A 21,273-nucleotide genomic window follows, 5' to 3' on the forward strand; every position below is an offset into this window, starting at 1 on the left:
TCAGAACTTCCTCTCTTAGGAGTAGGTCCTGAGAACACCTTCCTCACGCCGAGATGCAAAGTGCTCTCTGACGGTTGAAACTGCAGGCAGTGGGCCTGTGTCAGAGAGGCCTGTTTGATCCAGCCTTGCCAAACCCGGCGGACGGAGGGACTGTGTCAGGCACGTCACTCGGGATGACCGTCACTGCTCGTGTGTCCTGCAGAGCCCGGCCGGGCGCCACGCAAAGCCGAGGTGCTGGGCGCTTGGGGTCCTGACACCGGAGGGAAGTGGACGTGTCTGATCCTCACGTTCCCTCCCCTCCATCCTCCCCTGTGAGAGCAGCTTCACGTGGCTCCTGCAGCTCAGAACTTCCTGGAGGCTGGGAGGCTCCCAAATCCAGAATCTGTGCAATGCTCTTGCTGGTCTCTGTGCAGCTCTGCGGGTCACATCTGATTACTCTCTAACAGGAAGCCAGGAGAAGAACTAGTGGAGGATTTGGAAGGGACAAAGAGGACTTTTTGAAGAAATTCATTATGCTGTGAACACTTGCCCACAGTCACTGAAGGCCCGCAGCTAAAGCAAGGAAGGCCCTGAGCTCAAGAAGTGTAAATGGAGTCATTTTTTTCCCCAAGTAATTATCAGATACAGCAAGCAGTCCGATGAAGTACATCACTCCCTTAGGTGATATTTCCCTGTTCACTTTCAAGACTCAAACTGGAGTCCCCATTGGCTGCTTAACCAAGAAAGTAACACCGTCAAAGCCTTGAAATTATTTTTGTTATTTCAGAAATTTACATGGAAATTGTACTTTGCTAACCTTGTTAATAGAAATGGTAGGTTTCTTTTCATGGGACTGGACGTGTTTCACCTTGACGTTCTCACGTTGGAGCAGTAAGTCCTGGAGCAAAAAGCGAGGCTCAGAGGCCAAAAGACCGTCTCCCGCAGTGTGATGCTGGGTGAGCCCCTGAACTCTGAGAACCCCACTCCCCCTTCCCAAAAGTGAGGCTGGCAAGTGGTTGTAGTAGAAACATCTAGCGGGGCACCTGTAGTTCAGTAAATGTCAGTTTCCTCCCTTCTCCCCCAATTTTTGAGTAAATAACACTTATCATTACTAAAGCAGATTTTGATTTACAAACATTAGTGAAAAAGAAAAATCAAAGTATGAGGCCTAACAAGGAGAAAAGTTATAGGGAGCTTTGGAATAAAATGGATGGACCTGGAGATGATCATGCTAAGTGAAGTAAGTCAGACAGAGAAAGACAAACACCATATGATATGGCTAATATTCAGAATCTAAAAAAAAAACGATACAAGTGAACAGATTTACAAAACAGAAACAGACTCATAGACTTAGAGAATGAATTTATGGTAACCGGGGGGAACGATGGGGGGGGGGAGGGATAGTTAGGGAGTTTGGGATTAACATACACACACTACTATATATAAAATAGATAACCAACAAGGCCCTACTGTATGGCACAGGGAACTCTGCTCAATATTATGTAACAATCTAAACGGGAATATAATTTGAAAAAGAATAGATACATGTATATGTATAACTGAATCACTTTGCTGTACACCTGAAACTAACACAACATTGTTAATCAACTGTGCTCCAATATAAAATAAATATTAAAAAATATAAAGGGTTCTGAACCTCTGCTGTTAAGTTGTTTTCATAGCAGTTTCTGTGGCACTGCGGTTCTTCATAATGGAAATTTAATACTAGTTGCCTTTCTTTAAATGATGATTCAATTACAGTGTCACACGATGAAAAGGAATTAGCAGCTCCCTGTGTTTATTAATTGCTACACTGGTGCTGAGGGCTCCTGGTTTTGCCACCAGGAGCCCCAAAGTTCACGACAGCCCCCCGAGTCCCTGCTGAAGGTCCCAGGAGCCTCGGTGATACATTCAGTGCATGAACAGAGTGGGCATCATTTAATATATTGGAAATGTTGTCATTGTAATAGAATGTTGTCATCAGATGAACAGCTCAAGCTGTGAAAACAAATGTGAACGCTTGGCCTTCTGCACCGGGAGGTGATGCTCTCATGAGCTGTGCTCCGGTCTGGGGGATGCTTTCATGGAAATACAGCAGCTCTGTGATCTCAGGATCATCCCACCTCTCCTCCGCTTTGTCAGGGGGAATTCTTCCTGCTGGTGCATGGACCCCTTCTCTCACCCAGAAGTCCAGGAGTCCTGCGGCTACCTGGTAGGTTTCCACCGTGTTTTTGATTTCTAAAAAGTCTAAACCTCAAGGAACAAAAATGAGTTCACCCCCATCTGAAAAACCTTCACTTTTGTTAACTAAATGAACTTTTGAACTAAATGACCTTTAGGGTTACTCGATTAGCTGCTTCTTGGAAAGGTGTCGTGACATGGTTTCCAGGGTGGTCCTCCTGTTCATTGCCCACTGGTCATGATCGGTGACTGTCCAGCAGTGTTCACGAAGCAAAGGAATCGTCTCCAATTAACGCTGAAGAAGCTAGGATTGCCCTTTGGGGGGAAATTTCCCAGAATTTCAAGGCAGGATGACCTCAAGCTCTTGTTGTATTTTTATTTGAGTTTTGAGAGCTAGATTTTAAAAGCTAAGATAGGATTTGGCTCTTCTAACTATGACTGATCAGTACAAGAGCACACGGAAGTGGGTTTTCCCCTGTTACAGTGCAAGGCATTGCTGTCTAGTCTGCGGAGGAGAATGGAGTGAAACTTATATGGAAAACTGGTTGGAACCCATTTCAAAGGAAATCTCAAAAGGCAATTAATAAAAGGCACAGGCCTGTTAGCCACAATCAGCAAGCTGATATGGCAATCTTAATTTACTGAAAAAGGAAAAGCGAAATCTTAATTTAAATTCAGGATCTATTAAGAAAACGGCCACTTGAACATGTTGACAGGACCTTTCTGTTTAGTGGCCTGTGGGATACACCCCTCCTAATAGTTTAGTGACTTTAGGAAGTCTTCCTTTCAATGGACCCGGTCTGCTTTCTTCTCTTAGACCAAATGTCTGGATGTAAGTGAGGCAGTTACACAGCAGTGAGGTGGACATCCAGGTGGGACCCACCAGAGACCATTGACTGGTGCTCCTTTGCAGTGACCAGCTGTTCTGCTCAAGTTCTTTTTGGACACAGTAATTTGTTTCTTCCCCGTTTTGTTTATTCCATTAACTCATGAACCCTGTAATTTTTCACTCCATGCTCTTATTCTGTGGCTTTGATCTAGTCATCCTGTTAGACTGGTACCTTTTGTTACCAGCTCCCTAAAATTTACTGGAACTAGATTGAGTGTCAGTGGCAGAGGAATGAATGAACAAGTACCAAGTGGTTGATGTGAATTCACTGCAACTCACGTGAACCTCATGTGAGACCTCAGTAATATGTGTGCAAGAAGAAAAGCATTTCCCATGAAAAAGCTCCATAGCCAAGGCAGCTTCAGAAAGGCCAGATAAAGCTCTGGTTAACAGGTCTCTTTGCTGTAGCTCTTGCAAGATGCTGTTATCATGTATGAATCATTACACAAGGGGTGGAAAAGATGCAGCATTTCCTGCAATTGACTCAACTGAAGAATCCTTGTTTTTTCTGGCATTGTGTGCTTGGGCAGAAATTGTGGTCCCCGTGTTAGGAGTCAGAGGCCCTCAGGAGAGGGGGAGTCGGGGTGGTTCCTGCTGGGCAAATATTTCCTGATTCTAAGCCTGTGAGTCACTGCAGAAAAGGAGTTTGATGTCTGCTTCAGGCATTTAGGGAAGAAACACGTTCCTTTGAATTTTTTGCTCATCATCCTCTGATTCTCTTTCTGGTTCGTCAAATGCGAGGTCACCCCAGTGAAAATATTTTTCCCCTTTTGAGTTCTTACAAATCTGCCCAAGCTTACATACAGGAAAAGGTTGGGAAGTTCCCAAATCTAACTGACAGCAAAGGTTGCAGTGGAATTCTAGCATAGTTCTCAAATGTATTAATAGGTGACTCTTAAAGAGATTTGAGAACATGTAAAGAGCCATCGACGATTCATTGAAAATGTGACAGCTAGGGAAAGTCACGTTTACTTTAATGTCAGTAAACCTGTGTGTGGGTTATGAATAAGCTTCTACTTGACATCTTTGGAAACAATTGCAGAAATGCCCCAGTGGAAGCACCAGGGTTCCCTACCTGACCAACCGCCTGGGCCACAGGCTGCTCAACCTCTCCGGCCTCCCCCTGGAGGAGTATTTGCTGGCGCCGGAGGAAAAACCAAGGTGGGTTTGAAACCAGCACTGGGTCTTTCCTGTTCCCAGAATTACTTCAGAAATCCGAGTGTTTCAAATGTTGATGTTCTTCAAAACTCAGAAGTCTAGTACTAACCTTGATGCTCATAAGAATTCCAAAGAAATGCTGCAAGCCTTAATCAGATTCCTCCTGCCAACTTTCTCTCTTGCCCTGGGGGAATCCCGTCCATGGAGAGTCACCTGGGGAGACAGACTCGGCTTGAGTGCTTTAGAGAATGAGCCCAGAGACGTTAACAGCATAATGAAATAGTGGTCTCCCTGGTGTCTTAAAGTTCCTTTCCTGTGATTTTGGGGAAAGCTTTTGTTCTGTGCTGCATTTCCGTGAGCCTAAGAGGGTGAATCTAGGTGAGGGGGTAGGGATGAGCTTCTCATTGCTTTGAATTGCAATCACATTCACCACTCCATCAGATTTCCTGAGACCCCAAAGCAAAATCATTGCATGGTGTGTCTGAGGTGCCTGCAACACCCCCCCTTGCCCCCAGGCTCTCTTTACCTCTGATCCTTCCTGGACCATCTCCGGCCCCCACTGTACTTTGCCTGAATCTCCCCCGTTGCCCATTCCTCAGGTCTTTAAACACGGCCCAGAATCTCTGCTTTTCGCAGGTTGGAGTTTGTGTGGCCAGGACTTAGAATAGTATCTGGCATACAAAAGGCACTCAACCAATGTCTCTGAAATGAGTGAATGGATGGATGAGTTAAATGGAGCCGGGTGGGAATGCATCCTTATTCCTGTGCCCCAAAATTTCTGCTGAGAGTCTGGGCACGACAGTGGACGTTTGTTTTTCAAGCTTCTTTTATCAGAGACTGGGAGACAAAGTTTAGTATGTGTTTTTATTTCTAAGGTCCAATATTTTTAGAAGCTTCATGAGTGCCAGATACTACACATCCCAAGGGATACGGAGACAAAAGATGTAATTCCCACCCGCGAGAGACTCACAGAGCCACATAAGAGATAAACTAGTAAGAAGACAGTTAAAACCCAGTGTAGCAATTGACACGGTACCTGCGAGAGACTCACAGAACTACATAAGAGATAAACTAGCAAGTAGACAGTTAAAACCCAGAGTAGCAATTGACACTGTACCCGCAAGAGACTCACGGAGCCACATAAGAGATAAACTAGCAGGAATACAGTTAAAAGCCAGAGTAGCAATTAACACAATAAGTGGAAATGTAGGGTATTGTGAGAACCCCAAAGAGAAGGAAATGCACCCCAAAGTAGCTGGGGATGCCTTCCTGAAGGAGGCCTTGTTTGCACTGAGGATTAAAGAAGCAAGAGTAGGGAAGAGAAAACAATTCAAATCAGAGTAACTCAGAAGAGCCTGACAGACTAAGTGATTCTGAAAGCTGATCTGTAGGAGAAACAACAATTAATTAAAATAACTGCGGTGCAGGGGACCACAGCTGTGTCCTTACGTGGCATGTGTTTCCTAACAGGATGGTAAGTTCTGAGCGGCCAGGCCACGTCCTCCTGCAGGCTGAGCCCTGTGAGGCCACGACACGGAGCCTGGGGGCTCAGCAGCTGGTGTCTGAGGCTTCTACGACCAGTGGGTGGGGGAGGCCCTCTGTTAGGAAGGCCTGATGCTGCCTGGTTAGAACACTAACACTGCCTTTACTGTCAGCAGGCTCGGAGGATGGTCTTTCGGAGTGAGAATCCCTGATTAAGTTCAAGACGCACATTCAAATACATCAAAACCCAGAACTTTGACAAAGGTAATAATTTTTCTTTTTTTTCTTCTTGTTTTAGAAAGCATTCAGGGAAACTTGCTTTGTAAATACCTTTGTGGGTACAGGTGGAATCAAACCAAATCCCAGTGTTTGTTACTGAGAAATAAAACCAGTTGTTCATAAACATTCCCTTGAAAGAGAAAATGAATTTAGTTTTAGTTTTCCTTTAGGCTGTATAGAAATATATGAAATAGGTCACTGTCTTTTGTTACAATCAGAATGCACCTGATGGATCTAAAGCAAATGAGAAAATAATCTGTGTTTAAAGACATTCGTTGTCAGGATAATGGTGATCTTGATACGTGCTCTTAAATTCCTCTTCTTCCTGACGGCTGGATGGACCCAGAGCTGGATGGACACAAAGAAAATGGTGCACTCCTCCCAGGGGCTGGATTTTCAAGCCCTGCGGAGACTGTCCCTGTGAATAAGGAAAGTTTCCCTGGCATCACCAAAAGTGGCTGGGAGGGAAGGAGGGCTGGGATAGAGGAAAGACGCCCTTACCCACCAGCGGGAACTTAGAAGCAGTGAATCAGGACAGGTTTCTCCAAGGAAAGAAGTCAGTACAACCTTAAGATGGGAAAAGATCCGAAGCTTTCAGTCTTCGGCGATTGGGGAAATAGTTGTCTGGTGTCGGTCCCAACTAGGAGAAAAATTGGGAAAGAGTAGATCCTGGGAGTGAAGTGTCTGCTTGTAAACCTGTCATATCACTAATGAAATGTCCCTACCTTGTGCTGGGCATTCATGGTTCCTGGGACACAGAAAAACTTATCAGGATCCGGGCTTGTGCCTGGTGCAGGCTTACTCATTGGAATAAAGGTGCTTTACAGGTTTTCACAACGTAATCCCTGAGGAAAATGCTAACATTCATACTTCACGATTGCAATTCCGGAAAAAAGTGTTAACAGTCGTATTTCACAACATAATCCCTGATGAAAAAATTTAGTCCCTGTGTGGACTGTTCAGACATCCCTCTTTCAGCTGAGATTTGTTCAGATCTCTTACCTTGTAGGCCACACGCATGAGAAGATTTATAGCTTAATACGAAAATATCAAGATTCATAGCTTGATAGAAAAATAACCTAAAATACATTTGCTGGCTTTTGAACACAGGATGTGGCTGTTATTAAAATCAATGCAATTTGTAGAAGGAATCTACTCATTTCCTCTCAGAACATTTTAACTTTCTAATCTGTCCAAGTCCCAAGCCCTCTGTTGACAGTGGGCCGTCGTGTCCTTGCTTTCAGGGTCTGGGGTCTCCCTGCATCTCTGCTTCTGTGATGAGGGCACAAGATCCCTGTGTCTCCCTGGCACCTGTTCTTTTCCCTCTTTATTTGTCTTCTGTATTGACATGTTTGACTAGTGACTTCTGCAGCTTTTAATGTTGTTTGACGTGGACTTGGCCAGGCACAGGTGTGCAAGCCAACGGTATGCAGACCTCTGGGGATGGAGCTTCTTTCCAGGAAGCCCAGGAGTCACGATACCGCACTGGCTGTGAAGGGCATCTGTTGTCTGAAATCCCTACAGCACTGTTGCTTGTTGATGCCGTGTCAGATTATTGCATTAACCTTTCAGTAATTAGCCACCAGCCTTTAACTTTGGCCTTTGGGGTACAGTCATAAGACATGGAGTGATTTTCATAGTCTTTCTGAGGAGAAAATGGACCATTTGCATAGGAACAGGCTTAATACTTATAAATTCATTGTATTGTAGAATGTCTCTCGTGGAACCTTTATGAGTTATTTCATTCACATCTTGAGTGTTCAGCTGGTTTAATTAAACACCCTCTAGAAGGTATGCACTTCAGTTAAAAAGGCCAAACTCCTGGTGTTTGGCATTCGTTCTGTTCTCACATAGACTTTTAGCCATTTAAATATCCATCCAGTGATTTATTTTTCTTACAGTTACTCAGTTGCCTTTCTGAGGAACTGTTACTCAGGATCCTGAGGTGAAAGGTCTGTTTTGAGGTGTCATGATGTGTTCCTAAAAGGAGGTTGACTTCCTCCTTCAGTTACTGGATTTCATTGTGTCCTGACTTATGGGCTGGCAGGGAGGGACATCCCACAACTTACTTCCAGAGAATGGTCCAGTGTTTCAGGGAAGCATTCTTGGAAGAGAAAAAAAGAAAAAGAAAAGCTCTTCCTTTGAACTGTGCTTAACCTTAAATGTTAATTTATAGGTTATTATGAAACATCTATTGCTTAAAGAATTTATAAAATTTCTCCCAAGCGAAGGCCAATTTATAGAAGAACCAAAATGAAGTTCAGACTGTTCCTTGAAACTCTGTGTGCCAGTCACCCATCACCAGAAAGATGCTGTAGGGTGGGAGGTCACGGTCTACAGGGCCGTCGGCATCTGGCCTTCACAGAGCTGGGCTCAGCAAAGGCCTCCCTCCTGGGGGTCGGGGAGTGTCCCCAACCAGACCCTGCTGGCCCCCTGGGACTGTCCCCACGACCACATCCTCGGTGCCCCTGACTCTGCCGGGCGCTTCTCCCATCTCCCCTGACAGCCACGGGTGGAGATTTGGAAACAGGCCATTGGAGCAGCTTCTCACCGGCCTCCTGCCTGTAGAGAGCTGGGCCTGGAGCCCTCTCGGTCCAGCGTGGCAGCGCCCTTGCCCTCTGACTTCGCCCCCGTGAAGCACCCGGGGCTTTCCATCATCTCACTGAGATCCACAGGCTGCATCATGGTTCCTGTTAGTTCAGGCTGCACCCTCTGGAGTTAATCACTGGTATTTGGTGAAGTCAGGGTTCTCCGGGTTCAACCCCTTAGGTCCCTAGAAGCCCCTTTGTCCCCTGAGAGGGTCACTCAGCACCACCCCTCCATCAGCAACTGTCACAGAGTTTCATGGCCGCACCTGTGACTTGGTCTCTGTCCTGAGGTGTCCCTCTCGACCTTTGGCCTGGAGACGGGGACCTGGGTGGAGAGGTTTTCTGGCTGCTGGCCTCGGTGGGGATGGCAGTGGGGACCCAGTCCTGGAGGCCAGGCCGGGCGCTACAGTGACAGCAGAGGCGTAGGGGCTGAGCCCGGGCCAGAGGGAGGACATCAGAGTCCCTCAGCCAAGGGCGTAGAAGAAGCGGGGCATAAACGGGACCTGACACAGAACCATGAGCCCACGGGGGGTGGCTGCACGGTGCCCAGGATCCCAGGTCCCCCCAGCCCACACAGCTGCCCCACTCTGGTTTCCATGTTTTTGTACGGTGTCACTCTTAAGCTGGGAAAAAAAAAAATCTCCCTGCTTTTAAAACAAAAATTAAAACAAACAAATGAAACAAAACAACATCTGAAGACCCCAGATCCAGGGCAAAGACTACCATTGCCTTTCATACGTTTCCCTCCAGTGAAGCAGTTACAAGAGCCAAGATTGGGGGTCGGGAGGTCATGGACCATGGTCCTGGGGGTTCCTGTCCACACACCGGGGTTCCGACTGTATCAGCCTGTCCCTTGACTCTAACAGAGTCTTGTGCTTGTATCATTTCCAGAAACACGGCTAGATCCTGAGTGTCAGCACATCTGTGGCTGTGTGTGGTTAAGGTGGGAGCTCCAGGGGGCCGGCCCAGGCCTGCAGAGCCCAGGGTCGCTGTGCCGGGCACAGGAGCGGTGGACACCCTGGCAGGTGACCTCAGTGCAGGGAGAGCTGTCCCGTCAGGGACACCCACACTTTTCCCTGCTTTTTAGAATCACGTGTCTGAATTGCACACACTGCGAATCTGTGGCGGCTTTTGTTACCAGTCTCAGATCTACCTGGTTGCCCCGGGTCTGTGGATAGTCGGTCTCAAGTGGCATTTCTTCCTCCTTGGAGTTGGGAAGAATGACTGCTAAGGGTTTCCCTGAACCTAAGAAAATATTTGAAGAAGGGGGTGTGTATTGACAGCTGCCGTGAAAGAGGGAGGGGTCTGCTGCTTCCTGTCTTGCCTGGTGATGTGAGCTCTCTGAGAAATAACTGAGGTCACTGTCCTGTGTAGACTGGCATTTTCATGAGTGGTAGCCCAGCTGCCCCCGTGAACACAGGACCCTGGCGGAAAATGACTGGTCACCCCGTGATGGGGGGGGGGGATTGGGTCGGAAGCCGAGGGACTTGTGATGCGGCCCTGACTTTGCACAAACTGTGAGAACCTGCGCGGCCTCCTTCGAGCATGAACTTGCTGGGGAGCAGCTCTAGTCCCACAAAGAAGATTGTCTGTCACAGAAGGTGGCATCATCTAGAGAAGTGAACTTGAATTAAGGTCAGAATTTGCCAGTTGATTCATTATACCTCTTAAAGACACTCACCAGTGTTCCAAACTGAGTACATTTAAAATTTTTTTCATTAAAATTGATCTTTTGAAATATAGATACTGATGGTTCAATTAGTATTTTTTATGCTACTTCCTATTTCAACGTTAATAGCATTGTCTGTCTCCTATTTTCTGCTTCACCTTTCTCCTGCCTGACAGGCCTGCTGCCTTATTCTCCATGCTCAGCAAATGTTCACTTCAATTTATTTTGAGAAATAACGTTCCACATTCAGTTATTAATTTGAAAGTAATCATTTTTTTCTTATCATTTCCTTGCTTTTAATTTGCAGGTCAAATTTCATTAGCTTACCAACTGAGAAAGAAAAAAATGATGGTCTTAGATTCCCTTTTTGCTGTGAGAATATAATTATAGAGCAACACTCAACATTTGTTCTGGGGAAAATTAATCTATTTTTAGCCATAAATTATATGCTGGAGATAAATGTAAAATTAGCAGGCTGGAATTCACTGCTCACTGTCAGCTGTGCAGAACCAGTACTCCAAGACCTGCGTTCAGGTGCTGGTGAAGTTAATTTACACGTGTTCCTCGCATCCGAGAACGGCTGATGAATAGACTTCAGAACTAATTTCACGAGGGCCATTAAGTTCTCTTTCTTTTTTGGGTGTGGTACAATCAGAAGGGCGTTCATTCCCTGCCATCCTACCTGAATCATCTCAACAACCTTATTTTGTGGAGGCTCTTACCCCCTGTGGCAGACTAGAGGCAGTACGGTAAAGCTATTTTTAATGTAGATTGTAATTCAGTACTTTCCAAAGACAGTGTTTTTAAAAGGGAAAGAAACAGAGAAAATTCTGAATAGGAACGTGAAGCGTGATAAGAGGTTTCTGCTGGCAGCCAGTCCATGTAGAAATGGGTACAGATTGGGAGGCCCGGGCTGCTTTTGTGTGTGTGTGTGTCTTTCGGTGTCTTTACCTTCCTGGAAGTTGTGACCTCAGGTGACTAGAGAGTTCGCTCCTAGCGACTTAGCATCTTCCAGAAGCAAGGAGAATTTTTCTCTTTAAAAAGACACTATCATACAGAAAACTGTTATAGACGACCCAGATCACCATTATTGTTGGGAAGGTGATCATAATTTATCATAATTTACTTCATGCTGAGCCCTCAACTCATAAGTTATCTGTGTTGACTGCAGATTCACTACCTGTGCTTTCTTATTTCTTACCCATGTAAATGACACGGGTCCATTTCTGGAACCCAGAGTGGATTTACTGGTTTAAGGGGATATTATATGTTTCATTTGGGTGGGCTAAGTTGTAATTTATCAAATTCATTCAGTTCTTTAAAAAAAAAAGAAAGAAAGAAAGAAAGCAAACAGATGTATAAATACCAGCAGGCCATAGCCATCATAATTTATTCACAGGATATATTTGTCGAAGCATTAATTCACATAGAAGTAAATGCTAAACGATTATCCTGATATGCTATGACTTTACCCCAACCTTGTCTTATTCTTCCATATTTGTTTTCCCTTCTCCACCATTTTTTTTTTTTTTTTTGGCTGCGTTGGTCTTCATTGCTGCGCGTGGGCTTTCTCTAGTTGTGGTGAGTGGGGGATACTCTTCCTTGCAGTGCGCGGGCTTCTCATTGCTGTGGCTTCTCTTGTTGCAGAGCACGGGCTCTAGGTGCACGGGCTTCAGTAGCTGTGGCTCGCGGGCTCTAGAGCACAGGCTCAGTAGTTGTGGCGTACGGGCTTAGTTGCTCCATGGCATGTGTGATCTTCCCGGACCAGGGCTCGAACCTGTGTCCCCTGCATTGGCAGGAGGATTCTTAACCACTGCGCCACCAGGGAAGTCCCTCCACCAATTTTTAAAATAAAACATTTAATTATTTTGTGACACTGTAATGGTTTTGGAATGACAGTAAGTAATATGAAAATGTGTATGCCCAAATAAAGTACAAAAGAGCATAAAGTCGTATGGATGAGGGAGAGCACAGTGATGTTTGTTGTGTCTGAAATGTCTGAGGGACATTAGATATTTTTATATCCATGGTCTCATTTAGTCTTTATGGCAGTTTTGTAAGGTAGGTGCTATTTGTCTCCTTCACTGATTAGAAAACTGAGGCTCAGAGGAATTGCCCACCAGCTGTGGCTCTGAGCAGGTTGAGTGAGGGAGCCTTGGTTTGATTCTAGGTCCAGCTGATAACACAGCCTTTGCTTTTCTACTGCAATGAACTGAGAGGGCACTTCTGATGGGCACGGATAGGACATGCTTTGTGGAAGGGGGTCACTAACACTGGACCTAGGACATCAGCAAATGTTTGACCGACGTCAGGAAGCTACTGTGGGTACTAGTGGTGCTGATGTGAGAGAAATCTGAGCATCTGTTCGGGTTCCGTGGGGAAGTACAGTTTGACCTCATCGTGAGGGTCATTGTAGAGGGACATTGTTGAGGGGGTGTCTGAGGCCAAATTCTGCTTGACGTTGACTGGCAGAGGGAGGAAGAATGAGGATGACACCATCCCAGGAATATCTTAGGAAGAATAATCTGGATCCACGTGGTGAAGGGAGGGTCCCTGCTGCAACCATGGGACCTGTTGGAAGGATGCCGCTCACAGTTTAGAGGTAGCCCAGGCAAGGCCAGGATGCATCGGGGCAAACAGTGAAATTGTCAAGTTCAAACAGGTGGGAGAAAAGGTTGGGGCTTTGGGGATAGGGAAAGGAAGAAAAATAAAGAACCTGACACATAAAGTTTAGAGTAAGAGTTTAAAGGGTTAAAATGTAAACGTGAGCTTTTAAGAATGAAGGACTTAGTGGTCAGCGCTGACGACCTGAGAAATGATTCAGGAGAAGGAGATGGAGAAAGGGATTTATACAGGTTCTGAGGTGGTGGGTTTCATGTTAGATGAAAATAAGTGTGTGGCGCGATTCAGAGAACTAGAGAAACAAGGTCAGGAGAGGGTCCTGAGTAAACCATTTAGCCTGAACCTTCTCACAAGCAGTAGATTCCACTGGTCCTCTGGTCAGGTCCTGCCATAATCGAAGCTGCAAAGACAGGAGTCTGGGGTGGGGAAGGAGGCAGAGGGGCTGCAGCGCCCCCAGAGGTGGGAAGGTCTTGACATGGAGTTCAGGGAAAGGCAGATGTCAGGAAGAGCAGAAAAAATTTTCCCAAGTTCCAGAATCTCCAGGGAGAACGAGGATGTGGTGCCTGGGGTGGTGGCCTCTGTGGAGCTTGCGACATGCAGACGGGATCAGGTGGAAGGAGGTGGGAGAGGCTCTTCCAGGGATTTAGGAAGCCAGGTGGGTAAGCTCTGCTTTGAGGGAGGTTAGTGAAGAAGGGCGAGCAGGGAAGCGTGTGCGCGTCTGTGTAGCATAAGGAGAGCTTGGACCTGGGAACAGCGTTGACTGGCCCGCAGGTGTCTACCAGTTGTGTCTCGTCTGCCCTGTTTCCCAGGTTCCCAGACGTTCCTGGTGAAGCTCGGCTGAGGAGCACCCACTGGTAGGAGTGGACTTTGCGTTCCTTTGTTGGAAAGTTGTGTCGACTTGAAAAAGACATTTATTCTCAGCTACTGGAAACTTCTTTAACAGTATTTTATTCATGTCAACATTCCGATTCCCCTTGGCATGTGTGTGCAGCCCTCAGGAGAAGAAGGGTCTGTGCAGTCAATTGGGAGCATGCAGGTCGCAGCCCCTCGGGAGAACAGGTGGTGACTTATTATCCGAGTATTGAGTAAGGACTCCGATGAGCAGGGCTCCTCACATCCCTTGGTGCTTGTCCATCTGCCACGGGCGGACATGGAACTGTTAGCTTAGCCATTACGATGAAACAAGCACTCACGGGCCATGGGACTCGGGCAGAGCCCGTGTTGTGGGGCCAGCAGCCCGGGGACGGGGCTCAGCGGGCATCCTGGCAACAAGGCCAAAGGAACTGCTTTGCAGATGACATGCCCTGCTGCTTGTCCCCGCAGTCCTGTGCCGGGGCCCCAGGATACCTGGACGTCCCTGCCTTAGATGGAGGGGCTTTCTGAGCCCTGAGCCAGCCAGGCCACCCTGCGGAGCCCCAGCGAGTGTGCAGCTTGTCGGGGCCCCCGATTTTAAGTGTAAAACTCAACATCAAGTAGGTTACTAGCCCAGCCAGCATTGTTAAATCCACTGGGAGGCTGGAGCAGCCCAGACTGAAGAGATGTGCTCCTGCAGTGACCCTCCAGGTTGAGTCTTCCAGCTGCGTGAGACCACGTGCAGGCCAGGTGTCCTGTTCCACGGCCATCAAAGGTGGCCAGGATGCCCATGGGTTATAGGCGTGGACGTGGCCTTAGTTCACCCAGGGGTGTGGGACACAAAGTATGTGTCACCTTAGAGGCTTTGTTCTCATGTCAACAGGTTAGTCACACGTGATGTCATGAAATGATATATTTCCGGGTCCCAAGGGAAATTAAAGGCCCACTGAGGGCAAACCCGCAATCTTGATGGCTTCTTCCTGCGCCTTGCACGGCTAGTCGGCGAGTCCCTCTGCCCTTGGGACCCTGAATCTGCACGTTTTTAGTCGCTTCACCACCTGCTCCTGCGCAGCCTCTTGGCGGGTCCCTGGGGTCCCATGTGCCCCCATCCCCACAGCTTCACACCCCCTAGTGCCCAGGGCCACCCACAGAGCACGGCCCTCAGCTCACGCACCCCGCGGCTTCCTGTATCTGCTGTAGTCAAATAAAAGGCTCCTCCCTGCGACCCGTACCCCCGCTCCACTCCTGTCTGGCCTGGCAGCCCCCCCTCCAGCCTCCCCACAACACTGCTTCACCCCTCCCCCCCGCATGCAGCCCCCGGCCCATGGGCTACTTGCTGTCTCCCCAGATGTCCCCTCTGTGCTCACCGCAGGTCCCGGCTCCCTTGACGTCTACTTGTCACACCCTCCTGGATGAAATAATAATAATTAATAATAATAATAAAAACCCCCAAACCCAAACCCAGGTTCAGTCCCGCTTGCCCATCACAGGCCACCTCACCTCACGCTTCGATCTTGTGTGCACATCTGAGTCCCCCCTATTCTGGATGCTCCCCTTGGGAAGCGTTTTTGTTAAAATTCCACTGATACTGATTCAAGAATAAAGACACAGTAAAGATGCTGACACTTTGCTGGGGGGAAGCGTTTCTAAAGTGGTGAAATTGTCCTTGCCCCATACTCAGGACACCAGGGGTCACGTTTCTTCCCGTGACACAGGCCATCTTCTCACGTGCTGCCGACCTGTCACTGCACCCACTCCCGCCGTGCTCCCCGTCGGCACAGCCAGAATGTCACCCCGACGACCTGCCTCCCCCGCGGGCCTGGCTCCTGCTCTGCCTCTGTCCAGACTACCTCTCCCATCCTTCTTCACCTTAAGCATTTCTGCTCAACTTTCTACATTAAAACACCTTTACTGAGGTAGGATTGACATAGAACAACTTGTAAATATTAATATACACACCTTGATGAGTCTGGGGTAAGTATACACCCTGAAACCATCATCACAATCAGGGCCATAACATTTCCTTTGCCTCCAAAGCTTCCTTCTGCCTCATCCATCTGTCTGTCTATCATCTATCTATCATCTATCTATCTAACATCTATCTACCTATATCATCTATCCATCTAGAGTCTATCTATCTATCTATCTACCATCTATCCATATCATCTATCCATCTAGAGTCTATCTATTATCTATATATCTATCATCTATCATCTATCTAGCATCTACTATATCATCTGTCCATCTAGAGTCTATCTATCTATCTATCTATCTATCTATCTATCTATCTATCTATCTATCTATCTATTTTGTGATAAGAAAACCAACATAAGATCTATGCTTTTAGCAGATTTTCAAGTACACAACACAGTGTTTTAAACTCTCGGCTCTGTGCTGCACCGAGATCTCTGATTTACTACATTTCCCCCTCCCCCAGCCCTTGGTAACCACCATTCTGTTCTCTGCTTCTGGGAGTTAAACTATTTTAGATTTCTTATGTAAGTGGGGTCATGTAGTATTTGTTCTGGGTCTGGCTTAATTCAAGGAAACAATCAAGAAAATGAATTATGACAACATACATGCCTCCAAGCAGGAATTTGATATAGTGGAATAGCGTAGAGAGACAGTATGTGTGTGTATATATACACACACACACACACACACAAACACACATACATCCAATCAGAAATACTAATGGTGGCTTTTTCTCTGGGTAGTGGACTCACAGGAAATGTTTAAAATTTTCTGTGTGCCTTGCAGTAAGTTATGAATTTTCTCCCATATATGTATAACTTTTATAATTAAAAAAAACACGGCTTGGAAAAAAAATCAATGTTTCACAGTAAAGAGCATTTAGATAGCTCTCCCCAGAATTTTTATCCTACAGGATTTCACTGTTCAAAGCCTGGAATAGAACAGGAGGTACAGGCTATTTCCTAAGAGCTATCAGGGGAAAAATTTGTTTAGCAAAATTACTTCACTGACTTACTTTTGATGGAATAAGATACACACTCCCCGGGAATAAACCACCGACTCCTAGTGGGAGAGCCCATGCGTGAGAACAGGAAGTCAACTCAGGTCTGTTTACAGAGCTTCTGCCTGAAGAGCTGTTGGGTGTCAGGAACCGGCTGTCAGCAGTGGTCTTCAGTCTGCACCTCAGGGAGATGGAGATATTTCAGAGAGAGGATCCAGTCGCACTTGAGTGGAGGTGATGAGTACCCTGGGCTGGGAAGGCTTGTGGGCCCTGAGGTGTCAGGACCAGCCTTTGCCCTCATCAAGGAGGAGTCAGAACAAAATACAAATAAAACCAGCTGTCAACCCAGCATGGGGTCAAGGACCTGCCCCACGCCTCTTGGGGGAGCACGCTGCCTTCACTGAGAAGGTGTTAACACAGGAACTGTCTTGGTGTGAGCTCACATCCGTGTAGACACAGGGAGATGTGTGAAGTCCATGAAGCAGAAGAGGAAAGATGAAGGAAAAGCCAGCCTGAGTTGCAGGGTGGGGTCAGAGGGAACTGCTGAGATGCAGGTGGTGACATAGATTTTCATTGGATGCAGAGTCACCATATTGATGGCAAATCTTCCTGCCCCATGTGCAGTCTTCTCAGAACACAGAGGGAAAAGATGATGTCATAAGCTATTAGGATTAGGTAGAGGAAGAAAGCAGACAAATAATAATTAAAGTAACAAGGAACAATGAGAGAAGAAAACATGCATCAAAAACAAAACAACACAACTCTGGGCCAATGGAAGGGTTTGCCATGATTCAGGCAAAATTCCTGAACTGGAAATTATGAGATAGCAATTATTGATTAAAAAGAAGACTGGTGAGTTTTCTGGAGTTCAAAGATAAAGGACAATCTCTTTTACAAAGCTATAACAGATTACTTTTGCAGGAATACAAATAAGATTGGCTTCTGACTTCCAAAAATTTCCCTTGAGACCTCTTCTTTTACTCAGGGATTATTTAGAAGTGTGTTGTTAAAATTCTAGGCTTTTGAAATTTTCCTGTTACTTTTCTGTCACTGATGTTTTGTTTGATTCATCAGAGTTAGAGAACACACTCTGCATATTTTAATGATTTTAGGTTGGCTGAGGTTTGTTTTGTGGTCCAGGTATGGTTTACCTTGGTGAAGTTTCCATGGAGGATGAAAAAATGAGTATTCTGCTGTTGTTGGGTAGAGTGTTCTATATATGTCAATTAGGTCTTATTGACTGGTTATGTGGCTCAGTTCATCAGTACACTTGCTGGTTTTCTGTCTTGTAGTCCTGTCATTTGCTGAGTGGGGGGTATTGAAGCCCCCAGATATAATTGTGGATTTGTCTGTTTCTCCTTTCATCTGTACCCATTTCTGCTTCATGTATTTTGAGGCTCTGATGGTTGGTACATAGTTGTGCCTTCTGCGTGGACTAATTCGTTTGTCATTGTGTAACATCCCTCATTGTTGCTGGTAATTTTGGCTGCTGTGAAGTCTACTTTATTTGATTTTAATATAATCTTTCCTACTTTTTAAAATTAATGTTTGCATGGTATATCTTTTCTATCCTTTTATTTCTAGCCTATGTCATTATATTTGAAATGACTTTTGAGTAGAGGGCATATAGTTGGATCATATTTTTTCATCCACTCTACCAATCTCTGCCATTTAATTGGTGTATTGAGACCTTTTACATTGAGTGGATTTACATATCAGTGAGCTTAAATCTGACACTTTATTGTTTTGTTTTTTCTCTCTTTTTTTTTTTCATGCCTTCTTGTGAGTTATGGAACAGTTTTTTAGGATTCCATCTTGATTTGTCTGTCGTATTTTGAGTATATCCCTTGATCTAGTTTTCCTGGTGGTGGTTTTAGGTATTACAATGTACGTGGGTGACTCACTACCATCTACTGGTATTGGCATTTGCCACTTTGAGTACTGTGTAGAAACCTTATTTGCACTTAGGGCCCTTAGCCCTCTCCACTTCTATAATATAACAGTCTTAGGTATTTACTTATACCTTGAGCACCACCTTGGACCGTGTTCTAATTATTGCTTATGTCACTAAGAATGACTTGAGAAACTCATGAGATAAAGGCTGGTCTGTTATATTTACCCCATTTTATTTATTTATTTATCTATTTATTCATTATTTTCTGCTATATTAGAGACATTGGTTGATAACACACTAGGTTCTCTTTATTTTTCTTTTTTGGCTGTGCCACACAGCATGTGGGACCTTAGTTCCCCAACCAGGGCTGAAACCTGTGCCCCTGCAATGGAAGCACAGAGTCTTAACCACTGGACCACCAGGGAAGTCCCTGCCCCAATTGTAAACACATTCTGATGTTCTCCTTTCCTTTTGGAAGTTCTAAGCCTTCTTCTGTTATGATTGATTTCCTTTTTGTTTAGAAGACTTACTTTTGCTATTTCACAGTAGGTTTGCTAATGGCAAATTCTCTTAGTTTTCTTTCCACTGAGAATGTTTTTATTTCTCCTTCATTCTTGACAGATAGTTTCACTGAATATATAATTCATGGTTGTCAGAAAAGAAACATCCAGCACTTGAGAAATGTACCAATTCCTTCTGGATACCACGGTTTCAAATGAGAAATCCACTGTATTTTGAGTTTGTGTTCCCATCTCTCTCTCGCTGGCTGGTTTTAAGGCTTTTTTATTGTCTTAAGTTTTTGGAAATTTAATTCTAACACATTCTGGCATAGATTTATTTGGGTTTTCTATTTGGGATTCATTTAAATTTCATTAGCTCTTGAATTTGTAGGTTTACATCTTTTGCCAACCTTGGAAACTTTTCTGTCATTATGTCTTCAAGTACTTTTTCAATCCCTCTGTCTCTCTTCTCCTTCTCAGACTACAGTAATAAAACTGTCAGCTCTCTTGTTATTTTCCCATAGGTACCTGAATTTCTGGGATTTATTTTCTTTGTTTTTTAGGTTGGGTAAATTCTGTTGTTCATCCTCAAGTTCACTGATTCTATCATTCTGTTTAACCCAACTGTTGAGTACATCTAGTAATTTTTTTTCTTTTTTCATTTCTGTAACTTTATTTTCAGGTCTAGAATTCCCATTTGATTATTTTTTATCACTTCTGTTGCTTTACTGATACATTATTATTATTATTATTATTTTACATTTAAAGAGAATTCACAATTACTCATTGAAACATCTTTATGATCCCTGTTGTCAGATAATTCTCACATCCTGACTCATCTCACTGTTGGCATCTGTTCATTGTCTTTTCTCTTTCAAGTTGTGATTAGTCTGGTTCTTGTTATGAAGGCTATTTTCTCAGTCAAATCCTGGATATTTTGGATGCCAAATTATGAGATTCTGAATCCCATTAAGTGGTTTTGTTTTGTTTTGAAGTAGGCAATCTTTCTGTTGAAGTCTCGCCTGAGAACTAGGTAGATATGTATGTTTAACCTACCACCGGACTCTGCTGATGCCCTCCTGGCAAAAGCTGCAGATCTGGGGGGTGGGGTCCAGATCTACCACTGAGCCTTGCTGGCACATACATGGCAAAAGAAGGCATTGACTCGCACTGTCCCGTGGCTCCTCAGTGGGGTTTATGTTCATCCCCAAGGGCCCGCCCCTGACACTGGGGGCAGGTACTGGAGGACCAACTGTACCTCCCCACACCACGTGGCCCCCTTCAGTGTCAGTGATGCTGGGTGGGAAGTGGGCGCAGCCGGATGGCAGGGCAGAGGGTGGAGGTGAAGTTGTGCTGACAGCCCTGCTCCATGCAGCCACATCGTTGGTGCCGCCAGGTGGACACGGGGCTGGGCTTCCTGCTGGTCCCTCCTGAGGGGCAGGGGCTGTGCAGCATGGAGAGGTGACTCTCCTCACTCTGCCATGCTGAGTCTCTCCGGCCAGGTGCAGGAGAAGGCTCGGCTCGCCTCTGGATGCCAGTGGGGCATCCGTGGTGCTCCCTGTCTCTGTCAGGTTGGCAGGGGGTCCACTTCCAGATGGGACCTGCTGAAACTGCAGAGGGTGGGGCAGTTTCCCAGCGGAGTTTGGCTGGACTGAGGGGGTGGATATTGCCAGGAGGGTGTTCTTTTTTTAGGCCACCTTTTCTGCTCCTTCAGCTTTCCTCTCTCCTGGGGTCTGTGGGAAGAACTCTGCTTCCTAAAGCTTCACTGTCGTTAGGAGCAAGGGTCGGGGTGGGGGGAGCTTTTCTTGTCTGGATCCGTTGGCTGTTCCCACTTAGAGGCTTCCGTAGGCTTTCATGTGTGGGAGGCAGTAAGGAAACCAGGGGACACACCGAGGTGTCCTTCCCCATGTCCCGAGGTCCTTCTTCCCACCTGTCAGAACCTTCCTGCGTGTACTGTAATGTCCAGGCTTTGGGGTCAAAAGGGAGAGGACCTGGGGGGATTGGGACTACTCCACGTGGAGGGACTAGAGTCTGGTCTCTGACTCCTTAACCACAATCTCCAAAGGCAGCGGACCCTGGAGTGCTGCCTACAGAACATGGCAAGAAAAAGGCGCACATCCCAAACTCCGTACCTAGTGAAGGCGTTTGCTCATGGAGCGAACAGACCACAGAGACGCCCCCTGTGGGGTGCGGCTCAGAGGACATA

The 21,273-nt window shown here is 45.9% G+C and overlaps 1 protein-coding gene across 1 annotated transcript in view; it reads left to right on the plus strand.

Moving 5' to 3' along the window:
- The window catches only part of ABCA13 (ATP binding cassette subfamily A member 13), a 312,932-nt gene that overhangs the window by 169,952 nt on the left and 121,707 nt on the right, over positions 1 to 21,273 (plus strand). Inside the window, 4 exon segments of the mRNA XM_061199026.1 lie at positions 2,122 to 2,191; positions 4,092 to 4,210; positions 5,866 to 5,953; positions 10,839 to 10,974. Of these exon segments, the coding sequence (XP_061055009.1) occupies positions 2,122 to 2,191; positions 4,092 to 4,210; positions 5,866 to 5,953; positions 10,839 to 10,974 (413 nt within the window).

This window comes from Eubalaena glacialis, chromosome 8 (assembly GCF_028564815.1).
Source record: "Eubalaena glacialis isolate mEubGla1 chromosome 8, mEubGla1.1.hap2.+ XY, whole genome shotgun sequence".
Taxonomy (NCBI): Eukaryota; Metazoa; Chordata; class Mammalia; order Artiodactyla; family Balaenidae; genus Eubalaena; species Eubalaena glacialis.